This window comes from Manis javanica, chromosome 8, assembly GCF_040802235.1.
Source record: "Manis javanica isolate MJ-LG chromosome 8, MJ_LKY, whole genome shotgun sequence".
Lineage (NCBI taxonomy): Eukaryota > Metazoa > Chordata > Mammalia > Pholidota > Manidae > Manis > Manis javanica.
This window is the reverse complement of record NC_133163.1, coordinates 5,213,757-5,238,352: the sequence shown is the minus strand read 5'-3', so window position 1 is coordinate 5,238,352 and position 24,596 is coordinate 5,213,757. Positions and strand designations below refer to the sequence as shown.

The window sequence follows — 24,596 nt, the reverse complement described above, 5'->3', positions numbered from 1 at the left end:
GCCGCCGCCGCGCCCGCCCCTTCCCCCCGCCCCCCGCCGCCTTCCTCCCTCTGCCTTCCTTCCCCACGGCCGCCCGCCCGCAGCCCAGGAGCCGAGGCCGCCGCGGCCGTGGCGGCGGAGCCCTCAGCCATGGCCTCGGGCGACACCCTCTACATCGCCACGGACGGCTCGGAGATGCCGGCCGAGATCGTGGAGCTGCACGAGATCGAGGTGGAGACCATCCCGGTGGAGACCATCGAGACCACGGTGGTGGGCGAGGAGGAAGACGACGACGACGACGATGAGGACGGCGGCGGCGACCACGGCGGCGGTCACGGGCACGCGGGCCACCCCCACCACCACCACCACCCCCACCACCACCCGCCCATGATCGCGCTGCAGCCGCTCGTCACCGACGACCCGACGCAGGTGCACCACCACCAGGAGGTGATCCTGGTGCAGACGCGCGAGGAGGTGGTGGGCGGCGACGACTCGGACGGGCTGCGGGCCGAGGACGGCTTCGAGGACCAGATTCTGATCCCGGTGCCCGCGCCGGCCGGCGGCGACGACGACTACATCGAGCAGACGCTGGTCACCGTGGCGGCGGCCGGCAAGAGCGGCGGCGGCGGCTCGTCGTCGTCGGGCGGCGGCCGCGTCAAGAAGGGCGGCGGCAAGAAGAGCGGCAAGAAGGGCTACCTCGGCGGCGGGGCCGGGGCGGCGGGCGGCGCGGACGCGGGCAGCAAGAAGTGGGAGCAGAAGCAGGTGCAGATCAAGACCCTGGAGGGCGAGTTCTCGGTCACCATGTGGTCCTCAGGTGAGCGCCGGCTCGCCCCGGCCCCCGGGATGTTTTTGTTTTGAAGGGAAGCCATGTTTTATGTGTGTGATGGGCGCCGCCATCTTCTTCGCAGGGCAAGTATGGCGGCCCCAAAAGATGGCGGAACGCGGCGGGGGCGGCGGGGCGGCGGGGCGGCGGGCCGAAGATGGCGGCGGGAGGCGCGGCGCCGCCCGCTAGGCCGCAGTGGCGTAGTTTCCCCGGGCGGGGCGGCCGCGGGCGCGGGGCGTGGCTGGCGGGGCGGGGCGCGCTCGGACCAACGGGCGGTCGGGCGGCTCGTGGTCCGCGGTCCCCGCCTGCCTGCAGGGCAGCTTCCCGCGAGGCCCTGGGGCGCCGGGCGGGCGTTGGCGGGGATGCGCGGACCTCGCGCCCCGGCCGCCCTTCCCCCGCCTTCCTCTTGGGGGCGTCGCCGGCCCACTTCCGCCCCGCCCCCTTCCCCGCTCCCTCTGCTGCTCCCAAGAGGCGCCTTCCAGGGGCGGACGCGCGGGGCGCTGCGCTCCCACGCCCGGCGTAGGCCGGTCCCAGCCCGCGGCCGCGCCGCCCGGCGCTCGAGGCTCGGCGGGGCGGGACTTGGGTGGCACGTCGGGCTCGCGAGTGCGGACTCCGCGCCGGCAGGGCCTGTCGCCGAGCGCTAGCGGGGTCCTCGCCTTTGCTGCCCGCGCAGCGCGCAGTGGAGAGGGTCCGCGAGTTTTTGTAAATTATGTTTAACCCCTTCCACCTGGGGAGGGTTTTTTCCTTAAGTATTTGGCATTTTGCAGATTGGTTAGATACGTAGTTATGGACGTTTGCCCCTACGTTAGTAAAACCGAGTCCTTTTAAGTCTCTGCTTGCTTTTAACCTGATAGAAAGCTGTCTTATTTTCCCCGTAAAAAGGACTATAGAAAGCGTTTCTTTGCTATTTTAATACGGACAGAAAAAATACGTAGGGTAACAGGGACTTATCTGCGTGTGGAATTATTACCAAAGAGAACCAAAGAGAAGCTAGTTTGTGCATGCATGTCCTAAGTTCAAATTCTGAATTTAGTTTCATCTTTAGAATGGAAATGAGATAATTGATAACAGGTGAAGAAATCAGAATCTTCATGTTTTTACTTTGTCAAAAGGCTGGGTTTCTTTGGTCGGTATCCTATAGCTTCATTCACATTATTTAGTTAAACTGCTAGGGTAGTAGAATGGGAATGATTCTGTCATAGCTAGTTAATGTACCTGTGGTGATTGAATTTACCAAGTTCAGGTTGTGGGTCCTTCCCTCATAATTACGTGCTCTTTACTAAGTTCTCAGAATTGGAGCCTCAAAATGTGGTGAGCTTTGAATATTAAAGGATTGTTATAATTGAAATAGCTAAAAAGGCTGGGTTCACAAAAGCTGGTCTGATTGTATCTACTGAGAGCTCGAAGTTGAGATAACTAAAGCTGGATGGATTTATGACTCAGGACTGAACAAGGCATCCCAGTTGCTGCCAAAATCTAATAGCAAATGCGATCTGGCGCTGCTGTTCTGGATTTCAGAGGACCTTGTAGAAAAGTCTTAATAGTTTTGAGTTTAGCAGGACCTATGTTTAAATGAAACTTGTCTACTAACTTGGTTATCAAACAGTACTTTGTATTTTGGTAGTTCAGAATGATTGCACGCTAATCATGTTAGAACTAAAAGCCACTAGAACTAAAAGCATTTCTTTTAATAGTGGAATGGGGGGAGTGTTGGTTATTGATGTTTGCCGAAATCAGGAAGCCATTTGAAATTAGGTATTTAGGTAAAAATACAGCAACCACATAAAAATAAATTTACTTTTTTTCGTGGTGTGGTCATGTTGGTTTTATAGTAATTTAGGAAAACAGGGTATTTTACATAGTCTATATTTGATCTTACTAAATTGCTAACCCAATTTTCCATACCCAGAAGCTTGTAGACTTTACTTGATGGAGTGATACATGTATCAAGTCAGTGGGAGTGGGGGGAGTCTAGGGGGCTTTCCTTAATTACAGTTAAGTCAGCACTTAAAAAGTCATTATTCCCTGTGTAGGTGGCTGCTTACAGGGTTGCACAGTTTGGGGTTATTTCAATGTCCACTTCTTTAAAGAGTTGTCTGGAATGTTGCATAAAGGCAGTTATAAATATTTGATAGCAATAACAGTATGGCCTGTTTCCTCAGGCATGTTTTGTGGTAAACTGTCCCTCTTTGTCCTTGTGGTTTGGAATTATTACCAAAGAGAAGCTAAATAGTTTGTGATTAACTATGCATGTCCCAAGTTCAAATTCTGAATTTAGTTTCATCTTCAGAATAGAAATGAGGTAATTGATAACAGGTGAAATCAAAACAGGTTAGCTGTGAAACTAAATTTCTACCTGCTTGTATGTGTTGATTGTGGTAGGCAGTGTGCTGGCTGCTCTCATACTGGATCTCATTTGATTCTAGGTGTGAATTAACTACATTGCAGTTTATCTAAAACAGTCCCTTAGGTTGGAATGAGCTATGAGGTTATAGTTTTGCTGGAGTTCAAGTTTAGTTATCTGAAGTCCTTATAAAAATAATTGTACATACGGGGTATTCTTGGGGTTCTAGTACTTGTTAGTACCTTTCAGTTAAAAATTTTTTTCTTTAGTGGAGGCAGCATGTTAGTGGAAACCAGATATTTAGATTATACGGGTTTCTTTTTGCTTGTATGTCATTTTTCTTTAATTTCCCATGGAGTTGCAGTAATCTGTATGATGGGCACTTACTTCATGAAACGGCATCAAGGGAATATAGCGGTTCTGTAGTAAGGTAGTTTTAGACCTGAAGGGGTCCTTAGAGATCTGCTTCTCTCCTTTTTTAGTTGATAAAAGTCACATGTGCACAGTTCATTGGTTTCTGCTATATTCATTGGGTTGTGCAGCCATCACCACTAATTCCAGAACATTTTTATCACCCCAGAAAGAAATCCCATCCCTACTGGCAATCACTCCCCTTTTCCCTGTCCCTCCAGCCCCTGGCAACCACTAATCTATTTTCCATGTGTCTGAATTTGCCTCTTCTGGACATTTCATATAAATGGACTCTTACCGTATGTGGCCCTTTGGCTTAGTCTGTTTTTTGTTTTGTTTTTTTTATTAAGGTATTGTTGATACACACTGTTATGAAGGTTTCACATGAAAAAACAGTGTGGTTACTACATTCCCCCATGTTATCGTGTCCCCCCCACACCCCATTGCAATCACTGTTCATCAGTGTAGTAAGATGCCAGAGTCACTATTTGCCTTCTCTGCTACACTGTCTGGCTTAGTGTTTTTAAGGTTCATCCATGTTGTAGAATGTACTTCATTCTTTCTATGGCTGAAGAATATTTCAATGTATAGATAATACAACAGGACCTGCTTATTTTTGCAGATAGGAAAATTAAGGCCTGATTAAGGCTGAACATGTTTCAGTATTTAATCGCAGTTCAACTATATTTTGAATATTCTTAGTTCATTGCTTGAAGTCTATGTTTACTCTTGTTTTTCCTGGCATTACAGTTAATGAACATTGTAGTGTTGCCAAGTTGAGGGCACAGTATACATATTTTTTTCTCTAGATGTTCATAGTTGTATAAGCGTGACATATTTTATAGAGATTATTGTAAGCTAAACTGCTTAACTAAATCATTGGGTAGAGTAGGAAAGCTAATGATAAAGGTTGAGTATTTAAAACATTGTTTTGAGAGAAACCTAACAAGGCTTTAAAATCTTGAGGTTTCAGGTAGTTAGAAGTTGTGGCCTTCCTTGAAGGCTGTTGGTTAATTATCTCGTTAGACTGAACAGAAAGAAGTGCTTTGTGCTGGAAAAAAACATCTAAGACCAGAAAACCATTGATAATTAAAATCAGTAAATTTAAAGAAAGTCGAAAAGTGTTGACTTTTTTCTCAGTTTTATGTATTTAGAAAGTTCAGGTTTGCCCACAATTCTATCTATAGTCTTGTTATCTGCAATACCTCTCTCTGGGTTTTCCATCTCCTTTTTTTTGTGCTGTTTATCACTAAGTAGAGATGCCGTAAACAGGAATTTGCACGAGCCGAGCAAGAGAAGCCCTCCGGAGGAGTTATGCCAACCCCATGAACTACATGGGGCAGCCCAAGCCCGAGATCCTGGCTCCTTAGCTGGTAGCTCTGGAAGCCTGGTGTTCTGATGAAACGTCTGGACTGTCAGACTCTTGACTCCAGGTTACTAACCTTCCCTTTGCCCTCCCCACCTTCCGCGGCCTACTCCCCGTAGTATGAAAAGAAAGATCTGTATCAAGGAAAGGCCAGAGCTCCTGACCTACCTACAACTAGCATTTTGGGTTTTTGGAAGACATAAAGAATAATTTTTTTAAAAGTATGCCAGGCTCCTGCGTGGATATTTACAAAAGGCCTGTTTGTTTTTGAAGTCTGCTTTAGTAAGGTCAGTTTGTTTTAAGGCTGGGAAATTTAGAGCCTGTTAACAGTCATTAGAATGAACATTTCTTAAGGTCTGCATTGTTTTGTTAACTCATGATCTGCTCTTCCCAAGTGACATTTTTATAAGCTCTGCTCTTACTACTGCCCATAGGAAAAGTAAGTAAAAGTGAAAACCTTTCGTATTTTTTAGATCTGAATATTTACCAGTGAGTTGTATTCTATTCTACAGTATTGTTGAATGAAGGCTAAAACCTTGATTTTTAAAATTTGGCATTTGAAACCCTACTTGGATGTTGAAAATAAGAATTTCATTACTGTTAGAATGTTAGGAAGATGTGGGGAGGTCTTGGAAGTTAGTTGACTGTTGTGTAAGTCTGTGCCTTGTGCATGGTGGTCTTTTCATTACAGTACAGGACATTTCCCAGTCGTAAGTAAGTATCTTGTGTTAGTAGGTCTCATTTTAAGTTTGTGATTAATTATCAATAACAGCAAGCCCAGTGGTTTCTGGGAATCATGTAAGTAATGGCATCGGATTTCCTTTTTAGAGGGCACTGACCAAATATCTGACCTTGGCATATCTTAGTTTCTGACCTTGTCTTCTTTGTAATACGAGTTGTTGTAGAGGGATCCCTAAAAGCACTTTTATTTCCTTAATAGCAAAGAAATTCTACTCCTTTTCAAACACCTACTGACAATAGGCAACAATGTACTCGATTTCTTAAAGCAAAACTATTCAGTTTTAATGGGACCTGCCAAATGAGACATTAGGAATTCTTTTGAGTAAAATTCTTAATAACCATTCAGTTACTTTAGCTGTACACAGTGGCTTCAGATATGATTAAACTTGAAAACAACATAAGTGGTTGTGATGGGATCTTTTTTCCTGTGTAAGTAATTCCTCTCAAATACAAGAACTGAGGAGAAGGGAAAGAGGTGCCCTAGCTGTGCTGGAGGCTGGCTGTCTCTTCCAGGGTGGGTGATACTTCAAATAGAATTTCTAGTGTCTCACAGAGTAGCACACTCTTGAAAACACCCCAAAGTGTCTCTGCAAATCTCAACTTGACTCTCTGTACTCTTTTTCCCTTTACGTCTTACAGCTTCGAAGCACTGGAAAAATGTGAGGTAGAGAAGGTGCAGCCACTGCTCCAAATTAACCACAGGTTTTTAATTACTCATTTTGTTGGTAACTCACTTGTAATTTGTAGCTGTATATATGGTTTCTATATTAAATACATTTTCTTAGACTCTTAACAAGCACTAAATCCAGATCTCTGGATTTCACCTCTGGGGATCTGGTCACCCAGAGTATTCCTTTCTGCATTTTCTAAGTTTTAAACCAGATGGCTTTACTCCCATGCTTTAAAAACCCCCAAACACAACAATATGAATATACTTAATGTCACTGAACTGTAAACTTAAAAATGGGTAAAAGGGTAAAATGCTATTTTCACACACACACACACACCAATCCCCCAGACACCCCGTTACATTCAGTAAAATCCAGACTCCTTGTCACATCTAAGGCCACTCACAATTTGGCCCCTCTCCTCCCTTTTACGCTCTAGCCTTCGTGGCATCTTTTCAGTTCCTTAAACTTGTTTCTTTGCACTTGTTCTTAACCTCTGCTTCCAGTGCTCCAACGCCAGGTGTTCCCGTAATTGGTGCTGTGCTAGGAGGCCTGCCCTGTTCGTCTGTTCATGTTAGCGCTCCCTCTCTCCCCCCACCCAATTGTCACTATCTCATAACCCTGTCTGAAATTGTCTTGCGTGTTCTTTTAAACTTGCTCCCTGGCTGTCTACTTCCTCCAGAGTGTAAGTCCCGTGCCTGTGACCCTGAAGCCTTAGGATGGCACTGGGCTCCATAGATAACAATAAGTCCATGGAAGTTGCGCTGTATGGTGGAATTGTGGCCTATGGACCAAAATACCCTTCTCATCTGTTGCTGCATAGGTGGAAAGGGAAGTAGTAAGGGTGGGGAGGCGTTCTCTTTCTAAAATGGCATGGACCTTAGAGTCCATCTTAGCAGTCACATCCTAGGTCTGCCACTTAACTGTGCTGCTTTAGACATGCTACTTGGCATTTCCAAAATTTAATTTCTTCGATCAAAAATAGGGGGTTGATATCTTAAAGGTTTTGTTTGAATTTGAGAAACACAACAGTTGCTGGCATGAAGCATAATAAATGGTAGTATATGTACTCAAGAAATGGTAGTATCCTTTATTAATGATAGGTGTGTCTGTTATGGGGAAGGTGGCAACAGCCTGTGTCTGACTTTTACCTGTTGCTTAGCAATGTATCTCAAATATTTAGCTCACCCACATTTCAGTAAAGGTTTGGGCGATGGCAGTGGTGAGTAGATAATGTTGATCTTGCTAGAAGTTCCCTAGAATCATCAGACCAAAGTTTATGGCTTAAGATGGAAGGTGTGGAGAAAAAGCACCTAGCCAATTCATATAAGTAAATACGTAAATTGGTCAAAATAGGATCTCAGGGAAAAAAAGGAAACACTAGGGCCAAACCGCCTGAGCTTCCTGGCAATCAAGATAAAAAAGGAAACCATAGTACAATTAACTGATTCTAAGATGGGAAAAACTAGGAAAATAAAGCTTCTCTTAGGACTGAACTCTAAAATCTGTTCACATGTGAGGGAAATTTACCTATGAATGATGGTAAAGTACAGGGTAAATTTCATGTAGTGTCATAGAGCAGCCAAAGACATAAAATGTAGCCCAGCTGAAGATGATTCATCACTTTCTATGTTCTTTACATGCTTACTGTAGTTTAAAACAAAGCCCACATTCTTTAAAATCCTGAAGCATAGGACCTACTCACTTGTGTCCCTTAGGCCCAGGAGGGAGGGGAAAATGAATAAAGGTGTTTTTGTGTACTCCTCTCCATTTTCCAGAGACAGTGGTTACCATTTAATGTTTTTCTTGTTTTAAGGGAGGTGGTCTTCTCTTTTTCTTTTTTTTTCTTTTGATATCATTAATCTACAATTACATGAGCAACATTATGGTTACTAGACTCCCCCCATTATCAAGTCGAGGTGGTCTTCTCTTTATTTAATGAATGAGGTTCAGTGACAGGAACAAAGGCCTCTTAAAGGAAAGAGGTCTTGAGCTGGAGTTTGGAAGAGCAGGTGGAGTTAGGTGAGGGACGAGAGGTGTGCAGGAGAGGGAAGTCATTTCATCATGTGTCTATCAGACTGAGAAACACTGGGAAAACCAATTTGGTTGGACCATACAGAGCGAGTGCGACTCCACTTTTTAACCTCTTCTCTGGAACATAGAGTGCTCCCAGCTTTTCCAATAGTTCCTTACTCCTACCTTTTTGGCTATAAATTGTTTTGAGTCTCTCTGCTGTGCCTCCAAAACTACACTGCAAGTGATACCTAACTTTGATAACACGGAAGGAAATGGAATAACTGAGAGGTGGGGATTGGCCAGAGACTGACTTAGCAGTTCCCCATTACCACCACAGGTAGTTCCAAGGCCCCCAGGGGATGCCTGAAACCGCAAGCCCTAGCTGTACAGGCATACCTTGGTTTTTTGTGCTTTAAAAAAAAAAATTTGAACGTTTGTTCTCATTTATGACTGACATTTTCTCCCCACCACCCTACCTCTTTGAATCAGTGACTTGTATTCTCGGCTTTTTCCAAGTGGGAATTTGGTTTGCCCAATTGTGTCCTGGCAGTTACAGTCATAAATTTTAAGTCATGTTGGTTATAGAAACCCATTGTAATGGCTCTTCTAATGTGGGGTTGATCTGTCTCCTTGAAACATGAAGAGATAATTAAAATTAACTCAGTCCTGCCTTCCAGGAAAACTCCAGGGAAATACATTTATTAGTATATGCACACATCCATACAGTACAACGATTTTAAAGCAGATTGAGATTTTGCTTTATGAACGTGCTTTACCTAGATGTGTATTTTCCTGTAGCCAGTCAGTAGGACTCAGTAGCATACATGACATACTAGACATTCAGAGAGGATCAGTTAATACCTTATTTATTTCCTGTATTACAGCAAATCTTCATTTCAGTAGTAATTATGAAATGATAATAATGTAAGAATGACCAGTGCAGACATTGAAAATCTTTATTTGAATTTATATTGTAATGGTAAAACATTTTTTTCATAAAAGTGCATAAAAAGAAAAGGAAATGAATTAATACTTTGAATATTTCTTTTGAACAAAGGGGGAAACTTACATACATATGGTCTGTAAATGTAAAAAGAATGTTATTTTCTCTTTTAGAGCAACATAAATTTCTGTTACATTTGGCTGAAACTTTGAGGATTTTCTTTTGCAAAAAGCAGATAAAATGACCAAATGATAGTGAACACTGACATTATTTGATCTATTGCTTTAATATGTGTCTAGTTCTTGTTGGGAATGAGACAGACATTGTCTTTGAGTTCTTACGGCAGTAGAACCTAACACCTGTCATTTTTCTAGCAGTCTTTGAAATGTGATATCTATGTAAACAGTTTATTTTGTTACATTTTGTTATTGAAGAGCCTGGTGTACTCTTTACAATTTTTGTGTGCTGGTCTTCAAGTTCTCCAAATACACTTCTGTGTAAATTGTTTATTAAGGAATAAACAAGAAACATGATGATAATACAAGTTTATCTATTACAAAAGCATGCAATAACCATAGAAATTATTTAGAACTTAGACCAAGAGGTTTTTTGGGGGCAAGAATGTTGTATCACTGACATTGTTCAGAAGTGCAGGTAGATGGTAATAACCAATAGCAGACTGATTTCTAATTAGTTTGATTATAGTTTTAAAATTACTTATAGGCCATGCACGTAATGTGTACCAGGGACAGATTATCTTTACTGTGTGCCATTTGCACTGAGTAATTTACTGAGTAGATTCTAGTAAAAGTTACTAGTGAAATTAGACAAACCTAGTTTCTCCCTAATCTGGACATTGCTCTTCGGGCTCCTCTGCACAGTCTCCCTCATTCTCTCAATACTGGAATTGCAGTCTTAAAATGCAGCTGTTAGGCCAGTGAGTCCCATATATGTCTTTCCATCCCCCCCTTGGGCATGTCCAGCTCTCTCCTTGAGGTCTGTCCACTAGATGACCCACAGAGAACTCCATCCCTTCCGCACGCTGCCTCTTCACTCGTCATTCTCCATCCCAGCTGAGGACACCACCATCTTCCAAGAAGCACCAACAAATAAGTTAGATGGCATATGTGACATGCCTGTTATGCATGCACACACACCCCGCCATCTGATTCATTGCCCAGTCGTGTTTATTCCTCCTCTAAAATGAAACTTGAGCCTACCCTGTTCTAAAGACCTGCTGGCGAATGTTGCCATTTGGTAGGAAATACTGTCTGTCAGTAATCTCACTGTCGGAAAATGTTGCTTGTTTCACAAAGAAAAATTTCCACCAGAGTTTAATCCCATTTTCTCTAACTGAAATCCTGTCCTGTAGAATCAGCAAGCTTTTTCTGTGGAGGTTAGATATTAGTAATTTAGGTTTTGTAGCCAATCAGTTCCATGTGTCATTGTATCAGGAAAGCAGCCATAGACGATGTATAGACAAAAGAGTGTGAGCATGGCTGTGTTTCAGTAAAACTTTATAAAAATAGGTGGCGTATGTGAACACCATTCTTCGTAGCATTATTCACAATAGCCAAAAGGTGGAAACAACCCAAGTGTCTATCAGTAGATGAATAGATAGATAAACTGGTCTGTCCATATGCAAATGTTATTCAGCCATGAAAGGAATGGCATTTTGATATATACTATGACATGTATGGACCTTGAAAACAGTAATGCTCGGTGAAATAAGCCAGGCACAGAGGATAAATACTGTATGAGTCCATTTACAAAGGGTACCTAGAGTAGACAAATTCTTAGAAACAGAAAGCAGAATAGAGGTTACCAGGTGCTGGGGAAGGAGGGGTTACTGTTTAAAGGGTACTGAGTTTCTGTTGGGGGTGATGGAGTTTGGGTACAGCTAGTGATGATAGGCATACAACATTGTGAATGTACTTAATGTGACTGAATTGCACATTCACAGATGGTTAAAATATTGTATTAATGCCTTCTTTACCAAAAATATTTAAAAGAATAAAAAGGAAACCATGAAAATGGTAGGGAAGAGGGAGCAGATGGGCAGAGGGGTTTGGCCCACTGGCTGTACTTGGAGATGTAAAATCTGGTCATACTCTAGGCTTATTTCATGTTTTGTATTCTGATCCTTAGTCATTTTTGTGACTGTTCTCTGAGTGCTTGATATTCTTTAAAGTTGGGGCTGAAAACTGAACCTCAAGAAGCATTTCCTCATTTGACTTAAGTTTGTGTCCCCCACAAAAGTTGTATGTTGAAGACCTAGTCCCCAGTGTGATGGTGTTTAGAGGTGGGTCCTTGGGGAGGTAGTTAAGGTCATGAGAGTGAAGCTTCCATGAATGGAATTAGTGCCCTAATAAGAGACAAAAATTAAGTAATGTGATAAGAAATTATTTGTATGTGGGATATGGAAAGAAGACATCTGTTTACAAGCCAGAAGAGGGCCTTCAGTGGGAACTGAAGGGGGCCGGCACCTTGATCTCCAGAACCGGGAGAAACGCATTTCTGTTGTTTAAGCCACCCAGCCTGTGGTGTATTTATATGACAGCAGCTCCTCACTAGAACCTAAGTTCCACAGGGGCAGAGAATTTGTGTTATTTCTGGCTGCTATTCATGGTGTCTAGGACATTACCAGGCACATAGGAGGCCCTCAGTCAATACGCGCCGGATGATTCCTTAGTCCAGGAGCTGAGCGTCTTTCTGCCCCAGCACCGTTGAGGCCCTCATCTGTGGCTTCCTCAGAGCAGTAGTGATTCTCAGCCTTGCTGTCATCCTTGTATCAATGGTATAAAAACATGGGTAAAGAAAAATAGCTCCTCTCCTTGCCAGTGTGTTTCTGTACCACTTGAAATTTGATGGGAAACTTGGTGGTTGGAGGGTGAAGGAATTATTGCAGCCTAGAGAAAAGAAATTAAAGAATCTAGTTACAAGTGCAGCCCCACCTTTATAACTTAAGATCAGTCACCACCTTTCCTGTTCTTTATTATTAATACATCCAGCTATTTTTTCCTTAGGCTTCTTCATCTATAATTGGGTAGTTGGGGATATATTATCTAGTTGTTTCTTGTTCCAAAGAAGAGACAGTTGAGCTTAACAGTTAAGCACACAGGTCTTACAGTAAAACTTCATGAGTTCACATCTGCCGCTTAACTACTCACTAGTTAACTCTGAGCAAGTTACTTAACCTCTCTGCCTCAGCCTTCTCTGTAAAACGAACTTGCTAATTTGCCTACTTGATAGGGTGATGCTTGCAGTGATTTAAAGTAGTGCCTACATGTAAACATTCAATAAAATGTCAGCTGCTGTTACTACCTTCTGTGATTCCTTATAATGAGCCATAATGTTTTCCTAAAACGAACAGTGGTGGGAGAAGAGAGGCATTGAAAGATTAAAACTGGTGGTCTGTGCTTTTCATTGCTGAGAGGGATTGAACTTGTTAATGGCCACTTGAATTAAATGAAGCCTACGTTATATTATGTCTTCATACTCTGATGCCCCCGAGAGCAGTGTGCTTGACAGCCACGCGTAGTTCTTTGGTAGTAACATCAGTTGCAGGTTTAGGTTAGGTTTGGTTTTGGTCTTAACAGTGGTAGAAAGGTAATGCAAGGTAAGGGGTGAACAAGCCATTTTTCACTTCGGAGAGTTCTTATGTTACTGTTCTTTGTGAAACAATTTGATGGAGAAACAAAATTCCAGTTAGTGTGAAAATTTTGGAGCATTCTTTTTCTGCTTTAGGCACCAAAGTCGTAAAGACCAATTTTGGCTTCTCGCAGAAACTTAGCTTTAAAAGCCTAAGAGGCAAGACCAACAAAAATTGAAGACAGCATAATTTAGAGTTTCGTCAGTGCGATTATCAAGAAACATTCTAGGAGTTCATAGCAGAGATAAGAATCTGAGACTGGAGCAGCAGAATCCACAAGCCCTTAGAGAATTTCAGCTGAGCCCTGGAGGGCAGGCTGGGTTTAGACAGAAGCCATGAGAGCAAAGTGGGGGAGCTGCTGCCTGTTGAGCATCTCCTGCTGGGCACTCCTGAATTACTGTGTGAGGAAGGAAGGAAGGCCAGTGGGAATGGGGAGGAGCCGCAAAGGTAAGTCTAAATGGGTTAAAACAGAGCCAGACAGTGTAGGGCCTAGAATGCCAAGTTGAAGTGATTTATACCTCTGTTGAAAGGTTCGTGCCACAGATGAAAACATACCAGCTATATTTTCTGTGTCAATTTATCCTTTATAGAGTTAATAGAGCCAGAGACCAGAGTCATTTAGGTTTGAGGTAATAACCTCAAGAACCGAGCTGATGGCAGTGGGACAAAGGGAGATAACCTTTTAAAAATGATCAATATAGGATTTGGTGTCTGGGATATAGGAGATCGATTTTAGGTGTCAATTTTTTTTTCTTTTAACCTGTTGGACTTGCCATGATGATAGTAAGACATAGGGTAGAGATGTCCTACATTCTTTGAACACAGTTATTGAGGGCCAGCTATGTGCAGACTTTGAACAAGGCTCTGGGGATACATGGGGATCAAAACTGATAAGCATCCCTGTCCTCATGGAGCTTACAGTCTATTGGGAGAGGCCAACAAACATCTTAGAGCTGTAATTACAAATTGTATGAGTGAAGGCCATGACGTTGGGTCGAGGAACTGAAAAGCCAGTACAGCTCGAGCGAAGAGTGAGGGGCTGGAGGTGAGCAGGAGGCTAGCCAAGAGGGAATGGTGATACCATCAGGTCTGCGTTCCGCAGTGTGGGCGGATAATAGGAAATGAGTGTGGTGGACAAAAAGCCGAACTCTGAGAAGCAGGAGGAGAAGAAGGCAGGAAGCTGAAAACACGCCAGCTGGAGAAGTGGGTGTGGAAGCAGGGCAGTGCATGCTGAGGACAGCAGTGGGGACCCCACCCCACGACCGAGAGGTCTGGGGCTCCCAAGAGGAAGGCCCCTTGGATTTGGCATTGCTAGTCTTGGTGACCTTCAGGCAGTAGAAGCAAGATTTCAAGAGACTGAAGAAAAAGACTGGGTGTTTAAGAAATGGAAATAGCCGCTACAAATTACCCATCTAAGCAGCTAGTGAAAGCACTTTTTAGAGTTTTTTAATGTAATTGCCCACATGAGTGTTTTTACTCCGCTAAGACAATTCTACATTGTGTTTCAGATGAAAAAAAAGATATTGACCATGAGACGGTGGTTGAGGAACAGATCATCGGTGAGAACTCACCTCCTGATTATTCAGAGTACATGACCGGGAAGAAGCTTCCTCCTGGAGGGATACCTGGCATCGACCTCTCAGACCCCAAACAACTGGCTGAATTTGCTAGGTAAGTCAAAGGAACTTGCCTTTCTTTCAATCACAGAAAGTACTTGAGTGTTGTCAGCTGTGTTTTTTGGTGCCTGAGTTACAATGGTGGTTTGTATTCTTGATCTAGGCAGACTTCTGAAAACAAAAGCAGTTCATTTTATTTTCAGTAGTAACTGTGGTATAATGTGAGTGGCACCATCCTTGAACACAGTACGATGAAGCAAATACTCTTTAATTCCGTAATTGAAATTGCTTGTGAATAAAGTTGCACATAATTTGTTTGGAGATGGTATCTTTACACTGCCTCCTGACCTCTTGGTATGCATTTTAACTCTGAGTAGACTACTGGGCTAAGCTGCAGGAGGCCGGGCTCTGTGTAGACTGACACAGCTGACCACTGAAGGGGTTTCATCACTTCATATGTCAGCATGTCATTATCAGTTAAGCTCCTAGTGTTTTGTTAATTCAGCTGGCATGACAGGAAGAGATCACAAATTTATGGCTGGGACCCCTGGGACTGTGCAAGGTGAGCAGTCAGGAAGGCCTGAACTCATTGAATGTCTATTTTGCTTGAAATGGGCTGGGCTTCTGCAGAAGCCTTGGTCCCTTTTTATGCTATTTATTTTCCAGTATTTTTTAGTAGTTTTTACAAGGGCATGAGAAAGCCCAAAAGATGTGAAATACTAACTGAAATGAACTGAACTAATATCCTGGAGCAGAAGGTCTGCTCCTGTTCCCGACCTCAGGGTGAATGGAGCCTGGAATAGTCCAGGAAATTTAGGTAGGGCAGTATCAGGAAAAAGAAATCTTTGTGCTCCTGTGCCATCTAGGAAGAGTGTAGGACACCTTTTTTTCTTTCTGTTGGGAGCAGGGCAAAGTAGAAAAGCGCTGGAGGCTCTGATGCATCCTGGTTTCTCCCAGCCCTGCCAAAACCAAGGTGTGCGAACTCCGTGTCAGATGGGTGTAGAATCCCATTGTGTTTTACCAAAGGGGTTTGTACCCTTTTCTCCTCTCCAGTGAAACTGCAGTTAGAGGCAATATACACATTTACTTAATTCCAGCTTATCAAGGCCTAAAAAAAATGTTACGCCTTCTACCCTTCCATTAATTACATTGTGTTCCACCTTTTATTGCCATTCATAATTTAAATACAGCTAAATGGGTCAATACACACTCCCTCCCCCCTCCCTTCCAAAACATAAAACAGACACGCAAATAAAAAATAGAATGTAGGATACATAGTCAGCAGTGGGGTTAGTTTTTGGACAGACTGAGCCAAATGTCTCACCAGGGTCTAATACTGTCATGTGTTCTTAAGCTAGTCACCTCTTCCTTATTGTACTCATAATTCAGTGAGGATATGGGCTGATATCCCAGGGAGAGGTAAGGGAACATAGGAATCAAGGAAAGCTTTGTGAAGAGGGTGGCATTTGATTTGGGCTGTGAAGAACATGGAGTTTCGGTGGTTTGGGTTTTTGTGGTGAGTTTCCTATATGCTAGAGTGGTGTAAGCATAGCAGAAAAGCACACGTTCAATATCAAGTATATATTCAGAAAATAGCAAGTTGTCAAGTTTGCCTGGGAATTAGTGTGCTTAACAGGGAAATGATAGGAGTTGAGGTAATATCACCCAGATTCCTGAGGCCAGATTCTTGAATGCTGGGCCAAGGTATGTGGACTCTTCTAATGTGCAGTGGACAGCTGCTGAAAAGGTTTTGAGGAGTAAAGAAGGTGGCTGTATGATCAGAGATTCCGTTTAAGAGGATTACTTTTCAGCTACATCTACGCTGGATTGGTGCAGGGAAACCAGGAATTAGGAGGAGTCGGTTGAACAAGAGCTCATGAAGGCCTGAATCAGAGTTGTGGCAGTCAGACTATAAAAGGGTAAATGTCACGGTGATGACAGGAGATGGTGGAAAAGATTGTCAAGCAGATAGGCAGCATGTCTGGAGGGAGGGGGCAAAAGAGGAATCGAATCGGATATTAAAAGTTCTGCTGCTTAGATGACCGGAACTTGGGAGAGGGTCCTCGTGCTGGTGCAGGCTTCAGGGCAGGCGATGTTTGGATTTAGATGGTAATGAAACAGCTGTGCTGGGCTTGAGCTGGTTCCAGGAAGCGAGGGCTAGACTCATCTGATGAGGGGTGGCTGAAAGCATTAGAATGTTACTGAGTAAGCTCTTTGGGGGGGGAGGTTTTAGAAGGAAAAGACCACAGCACAGGGTCTTGAGAAAGCCTTCATATTTAGGGGGTGAGGAACCAGTGGCAGAGCAGAGGGATCATTCAGACAGGTAGAAGGAGACCAGGAAAGTAAGTACTCATTGCATCACGAGAGCCAGTGGGGTTTTCCAGAAGGGCCGAGAGACTGAGAAATCAGTGAAGGAGCAGAGGGGCTGAGGCATGGATTTGCAGAGAGGGAACCCGTGAATGGGTAGTGAGCATTAGAAGTAATTAGGTGCTAGCAACTCTGGGCATTGTTCACTCTCCTTGGAGATTTGGGGCAGCTGTCTGAAAGCTTGTCCCTAGTCCTCTGCACAGAAAATCCAGGGCATTTCAGCCTTGAACTCAGGTGGCACATGTTGTGGAATAGAAGTCTCAGCTTTTTCCCAAGTGGCCTTGCCTCTACGTCAAGGCTGCCTCTGACCTTACTCCTCAGGAAGCAGACCACCCATAGGGACTGGGACCCATGCCATCCATTTTTAAATTTCCACTAAGGATAAAGAGCCACCTAAAAACTTCCAGAGAGGAAAGATAGGTCACCCACAGAAGAGTGATGGCCCACATGAGATTTTTCACTAGCAATAGATAAATAGAAGGTTAATGGAGCAATGTTTAAAGAGTTTTGATCCACAAAACTGTCAGTCAAATACAATGCAAAATAACTACAATTTGAGACACGTGAGGATTTGTCTTATCTTGTCCGTTCCCTTTCTGAGGAGGTCACGTGAGGATGTACCGCAGTAAAACGATGGTATGGTACACCCCACGAGAAAGACTCTCTAAGAATACAGTGATGAGAAAACCAAGAGGACAGCTGTGCAGTAGACTGGGAAACACACTCAGTTTAGAACAGGACATCAGCGGGTTGTAAGAATTTCTTTTAAGAGAAGTTGATTTCATTCGGTAGTGGGTAGAACAAGAACCAGAAGACCTTGGTGGTATGGGAAAGAGTTTCCTAAAAGGAAGTTAACTAGAAACTTCCTGGAAAGGGGGATAGGGCTAAGAAAGCCGTGGCCTAAATGTAGGGCACAATTTTGACAATATTTAAAGAGAGAACGCATTTGACCTGACTCTAGGAAAAGTCTCTCCTTGGTACTGAAGCTACCATATTGGACCTGTAAGCAAGAAATGTAATCCTAACGCAGTTAAATGTAAGCAGTGTTTGACATAATCATTGGAATATAGCATGTGTTGATAATGTTAAAGATACCATTTTTTTTTTTTGTATATAGAATAGAGTGAGACCTTGCTCATATTGACAGTATATGTATACAAAGTAGGGAAATAGGGTTTGGGCATTATGAGGGGTATTGAGGGTTGGGCTCATTCTTATCCCCATTTTCTATAGGATCTCTTAGAAAGTTCATGTAAAACTAAGCAAATCTCTCTCAATTGGGTGGTAGAAAGATTTTGAGCTTGGGATGCCCTATTTTTTTTAGGTTTTCCCATTTTGAGAATATGTGTAACAGCCGAATAGGATTTTCTAGAGGCCCCAGAATTGGTAGCTGGGACTGTGAAGACAAAGACACAGAAAGTTTCAAACTGTTGGGGGCCAGACCCCATCTTCGCTTAGAAAGATCTACAGAACTTGTCCTGCTGGCCTTCACTCTTAGCTGCCTCCACTCTGTGACTCGGCCATTGGCTTAGGTGGCATGTGAGCTACTGCTCCCCTCGTTAGACTGGGAAGATGGGATTCTGGACTGGACTTGAAATTGACCAAACCATGTTTCACATTTCTGTGGCACTGAGCCTAGACTGCTTAGAAAATCAGTTGAGGGTGGGGGCAAGTATATGGAATACTGGCTTTCATTTGAAAGTCATGGTGTTGGGCATGTAGGGCTATAGGTGACTTTGTTCTTTCCTGAAATGTTTTTATAGTATTTTAAAAAGTCAGTGGGTGGGACCTGGCAAATTCTATTTCCTGATGAAAATGACAATCTTTGTGAGCTTTTCATTAAAGTTAGCCCTTTGGAAATCTTTGATCTGGAAAGATCAGAAAAAGAGTGGTTAGGTCAGTCTCAAATTGGTTATGATTTGCTTGTTCATTACCTGCCCTGGGACTTTGATGTAAAGATGAAGTGTGCTGGTGGAACCTTAAGACTCTCAGTCTCATCACACAAAATACAAGCTTTTTAAGAGCTCCTTCATTTACTTAACAAGCTTTCTCATTTGTCTAAGGAGATGTCATTCTTTGCATAGAGCAGGGAGATGCACTACACAGGAGTGCCCACTCTACCACCCATCAGAATCGGTGGCCCCAGCAGAGCTTGCTGGGCAGGGAAGGGAAGAAGCTTGTTTTCACTTAAGAAGCACTGTGTTAAACCGTTTCATCTCAGCTTCTTGGGCCTTTGCATGTCTCACTCAGTTGGAACTCTGGGTTTACACAATGCGTTGCTGAAACTTCTGCAAGAAATACCTGCAGTTTTTGGTCCCAGAGTCCTTTACAGTGTTGTTTCTCCCACGTGTGCAGAATGAGATAGTATAAAGCCAGCAGGTATGATGCTGTAGGGAGTGTGTTCTCCATTTTTAATTGGACAGGATGTTTCTCCTGTTAGGTACCTGGCTCCTCCGTATAATTTGTAATATATGGAAGGTGCCTTTCTACTTGTGCCATTTTCCTCCAGTCTCTCAGCCCTTTAATTCAAAAGGGTGGTTTGGAGCCCCAGAACCTTCTGGGTTGTTAAGTACAACTGGCACTTTTTAAAGGAATGAACTCATTTTAGTTAGGCCCATTTAACACATTGCTGGTGATAATAGCTGTCATTTCCCAAGAAATTAACATACATCTCTCCTCTTTTGATTTTCATAGCTCCAAAGTAGGTAGGATTATTATATCTTTTTACAGAATAAGAAACTGAGGCTGAGAAGTTAAGTAATTTGCTCAAGGTCGTGCAGCTAGTAGAAGTGAGCATCAAGTCACACATCCCATTCCGTCTCATTCATAATGCCTATGCTGTTGTCATTGTCGTCTCTGGTTCAGAAGTTCTCTGTAAAGTGTCACAGTCAATGAAAAACTTAAATCTTGAGTCCAATCAAATCTTAATTTGGGAGGGTCAAAAAGATACTCTAAGTGGTAGTAGTATATGATTTTAGTCTTTAAAAAAAAATTTTTTAGGATTTTAAATGTGTATATATTTTTTTATTTTATAGGTTATCTATCAATTGGTGCCATGAAGATTTTAATTTTAGTCTTTACTCACAAAAGGAAACACTTTCAAACTAAGAATACCTTTTTGGAAAACTATCTTTTCAGTGTGTGCATTCAAGTAAAATCTAAAAGATACCAACATAATACTGCCTTATCTGCTGCTATGTAATGAAGAGGGTGATTTCCCAAGGAGCTTAAGAGTAGCTACAGTTAACACCTTCCACTTCCTCCTGGGAGTCTGGGATTCTCATCCAGATGTCTTTTAAACTCTCATTCTGAAAATCAATTATATTGCTAAGTACTAGCACATATTTTTCAAGTGACATTTGAAAAAAAAAGTGCCACTTTAATGACATTTAAGACATCAAGAGTCAGGTAAACAGTATATGAGACCACTCTCTTTACTTTTGTATATATTTGAAAATTCCCATGGTAATTTTTTTTAAGTTACTAGGAATAAATCTAAGAGTAAACTTTCTTCATTTGGAAAATTGAAGCTTGGTTCTTAATATACTTTTTTTTTTTTTTTAATTAGTATTTCATCGGAGTAGCACCCTATCCTGTGAATCACTGTTTTCCAAACTCTGATAAAAACCTCCAGGTGGCTCAGCAGCACCAAATTTTTGTTCAACCTAGTTGTGTGAATTTGGCCCCAACTCCAGTATTTAATGGAAGGAACAACATAGTCTAGTTCAGAGCCCTGTGCACAGCAAGTACTTAGAAAACATTTGCTGACTGATGTAACCCTTCAAGCACAGGGAAGAATGAGCCTCCACTGGGCTCAGATGGGGAGGGTCATCCCAGGCTGAAAATGCTTTCATAGAATTTACAATAGGAAATTTGTGCAGTCTTGAATAAACTCCTTAGAGAGAATTCACAGCTCCCAGATAAATGGTTCCCCCTCTGCTCCGCCAGGGCACGGCCGGTGTGGCCAGAGGAGTCCATGAGTTCAGGTTTAAAAAGACAGAAACACCAGGCAATTCTTTTCCCCAGATTAAGGGTGAAGAAGAAGGATACTGTTAGGGGCTTTTGCTGACTTAAAGACAGCAGCAGGAATCTTGAGTGATAAATGAGTGGTGGTGAACTGGCTCTTCCTGCTAAGAAGTCATTAGTTGAGTTGCTTATTTATTATTTATTAAGTCTGCATCCTCATGTAGGAATGTGGGATAGCAAAACTAGGGGCAAAAAGAACATGCTCTGGAGATGTGAATCTTGTTTTCTAGTTTTTCTAGGAACTCTTAATTAATTTCTCAGCCCTCCACCACACACAGATGTATAGGGAGTATTTGGAGAGAGAGTTTTGACAAGAGACCCAAGGTTGGCTCAGTGGAGAATAGCAGGTAGGTAAGTCAGCAGGTCAGCAAGCTCGCTGGTGGTGATCCCCCGTGGGGCTTCCTCGACTGCTGCCACAGTCAGAACTCACGTGCACTCCCATCCCAAAGAAGGGCCAGATATCGCAGATCTTCAAAAGAAATGCTTTTTTTTTGAAAACCTGAAATCTGCCTCCTCCTCCTCCCCCCAAAATAATGGTATGATCAAAACTACACAGTGTGAAAGAGTATGGGGGTGTTCCGACCTGCCCACCAGTCCCTGGGGCTCCTTCCCAGAGTAACCAATACTAACAGTTTTCTGTATTTCCTTCTAGAGATAGACATAAATGGATTTAAATAATTCTGTTTAAAAGGACTACTTGTCCTTTTTTAAAAATGACCTATCTTAAGATCTTTTCTCTCAGTATGAAACGAGCTGTGCCCCCCCCACCCCCTTTTTAAGCAGTCGTATAGGGATGTACATTTTCAAGACCGTTCTATATCCGTTGCCCCCTTTTTATAAGGCCCCTTCATTATAGCAGCAGCTGCTTTGGGATATTTTGCTGTGCTCCCACTAAGAGATTCCTCCAGTTTTCTGGGCTGTTAATCTTTTGTATTTTTTAAAGAGCTAGGAGGAAAAACCAGGAATTTGAAGCACACAGATCACAGTGCTGTTGTAAGTTGCACCAGCTTATCAGCTATGCGACCATAGGCAGCAGTTGATTGAGCCTGTCTGGCATCAGCATCCTTGTCTGTGAAAGGGGAGGGACACTCCACAGCTAGGGATTCGGTGTGCGTGATTGTCTCCGCCCTTCCCCTTCAGGGAAGCATATTGTAATCTCAGTTTTGTATCTATAAGGAAAGCATTTCAGGGACTATATGATTTATGCCAGCTGAGTCTACCCACTCCTACAAATCTCTCTCTCTCTCCTCTCTCTCTCGTTTTTTTTTTTGTTTTTTTTTTTTTTTTTGGTAAGAATGAAGCCAAGAAAAATTAAAGAAGATGATGCTCCAAGAACAATAGCTTGCCCTCATAAAGTAAGTAATGCTAGGGGGAAAGTGGTCGTTAAACTGTTAATGAAGTTTTTAGAGAGCTGCTGAGAAATTTGCATTTTTATTTCCATCTTTATAATTGAGATTAAGTGAGGAACTATCTCTTTGGTTTCTAAATTCAAGACTGTTTTGTGATTAAGTTTTGTTCAGCAAAGGCCACTCAGATTTAAATAATATTAAATGGGGTTACTGTAGGCTGCCAATGTTTTTATTATTAATATATATCGAATAAACTACATCAGGATTTTCTTTTTGGATCATTAACAAGTCAGTCTTAAGACACTGAGTTGTGTCTCAGCCATGGGGACCTTTACGGGACTGTAGGCTTGTTATGGAAATTTGGAAATTTTTTGGATGTTGCTAAAGTAAGCCTGATAAAGACTTCATCATTTCCTTCACAATTTTCTTAGTTTACCCTGTTAATTGTGTGTTACTAGAGGGGTACTTAACTGTTTTCAAATGTGGGTTAGTACTTAAAGGGAAAGCCTGAAAAGTACTCTGAGGTATTGATTTGGTCTCTTTCAAACTTAGTTGGATGTAAAACTTAACAGAAGAGTAGAGTTTCACGTGGTGCCAGAAAAGAGCAGAGAAATTTGGGTTGGAATATGGAATTCTTTACAAATCCACAATTGGAGAAGGGTAAATATAGTTTCATTAGCGGTACCACCTCTAGCAACTGCGCTCATGTGTCATTTGTTTTCTTTCTTAATACTCTTAACATGGAGAACCATGAAATATAAAATGACTGGGGCCAGAAAACAAGTATTTGAAAACAGTGCCAAAAAAACATAAGCATTTGAAAACAGTTAGGCTGTAAGTGCCTATCATCTCTCTGGCTTCTCTATTTTTTAAAAAAAAATCCATTTTCTAAATGGAAGTGCAGGCTAGGGGTCAAGGTGAAAAAACTGTGGCTTCCCCTCCCTTTGCCTGTGCAGCTGTCCACTGGTTGACTTGTGCTGTCCTTCTGTCATGCTGTCTGGTCATTTCCCCACTCACTCCATTATTGGGCAACAACTGCAGAAGAAATTGTGAAGGACATGCTTCTCTCGAGCACCACATGCCCATCTGCCTCCCCACCCTGCTCTGGTATCAGTTGCCTGCTTCTTTTCCTAGTGTCTCACAAAATAAATTTCTTCTGTAGTTGCCATTCCTTGGAGACCCTCTTGCTTCTTTCTCTGTCAAGAAGGGGAAAGAGGCAAAGAGAGAAGAGGGAACAGTAGGCGATGGAGAATGACAGCCCATTCTTGCAGCACAGAATATGGGGCCCACCAAAGGTAGTGGTGGACTGCCGTCATTTTAACTCCATTTATATATCAGTGCTTCTGTTACTTCATTTGGGGAACATAGTTGGGTGGGGCAGCTATGGTGTAGCTGGAAGCCAGGGTGTGTTGGGTTCTACTCCCAGCTTGGCTCCTACTAGTAGTATGACCTTGGGCAAGTCTACTTAAAGACATCTCTAAGCCTCAGTTTCCTCATCTGTAAAACAAGGGTTTGCATTAAATGATAAGGCCTTTTTCAGCTGTCTTTGTTTTTTGTCTTAAATAACTTAATATTTCTGCTGTAATTCTAAGTAAGATTAAAATGGGGGGTTGGGGTTGTTATAATGTGTCAGTGAAGGCTATTAAGTGGTTGAATCCTTTGTACCAGTTTGCAGTGTGAACCGCTAAGCTTCTCTCTCTGTTTGAAGGGCTGCACAAAGATGTTCAGGGATAACTCTGCCATGAGAAAACATCTGCACACCCACGGCCCCAGAGTCCACGTCTGTGCAGAATGTGGCAAAGCATTTGTTGAGAGCTCAAAACTAAAACGGCACCAACTGGTTCATACTGGAGAGAAGCCCTTTCAGGTAGAGCCAGCCCCTTCTCCCCTCCACACTACCTGCAGGGGCAGGCAGTGTGGCCGTGCTGCAGAGCCACTCCCTGGAGAGTCAGGGTCTTGGGGCTCCATAGGCAGAGATGGAAGTGGTGTCCCAAGGAAGCATTCGGATCCGCTACCCCAGCTCTCAGCTTCCCATACATGGTCTCTATGGTACTGGAAATGGGACGTACGAAGGGCACATGACAGCAGGAGAAAAACAGGTTTGCTGAAGAGCAAGCCTAAAACTAAATTTCTAGTGTGTCCACTATGGGATGGAGGTAATACATTTTTTGTAGTTAATAGCATATTAAATTGCTAATTGACAGGGAACTTCTTAAATTTTATTATAGGAGAATAAGCATAGTTAATATTTCGTCTTGTGTTTAGAGCCCACAAACAGCTGAATGAAGTCACAGT

The 24,596-nt window shown here is 42.9% G+C and overlaps 1 protein-coding gene and 1 long non-coding RNA gene across 2 annotated transcripts in view; both read left to right on the top strand.

Annotated features, from left to right (window-relative positions):
• The first annotated feature begins 127 nt into the window (after positions 1-127).
• The window catches only part of YY1 (YY1 transcription factor), a 34,108-nt gene continuing 9,639 nt past the window's right edge, over positions 128-24,596 (top strand). Inside the window, exons 1-4 of the mRNA XM_036991632.2 lie at positions 128-793; positions 14,452-14,614; positions 22,247-22,307; positions 24,010-24,168. Coding sequence (XP_036847527.1) covers positions 130-793; positions 14,452-14,614; positions 22,247-22,307; positions 24,010-24,168 — 1,047 coding nt within the window. The 5' untranslated portion in view covers positions 128-129. The remainder of the gene's footprint in view (positions 794-14,451; positions 14,615-22,246; positions 22,308-24,009; positions 24,169-24,596) is intronic.
• Positions 800-4,990, top strand: LOC140850697 (uncharacterized). The gene is made up of 2 exons (XR_012133676.1): positions 800-1,490; positions 4,815-4,990. It is a non-coding gene; the product is annotated as an uncharacterized lncRNA (long non-coding RNA).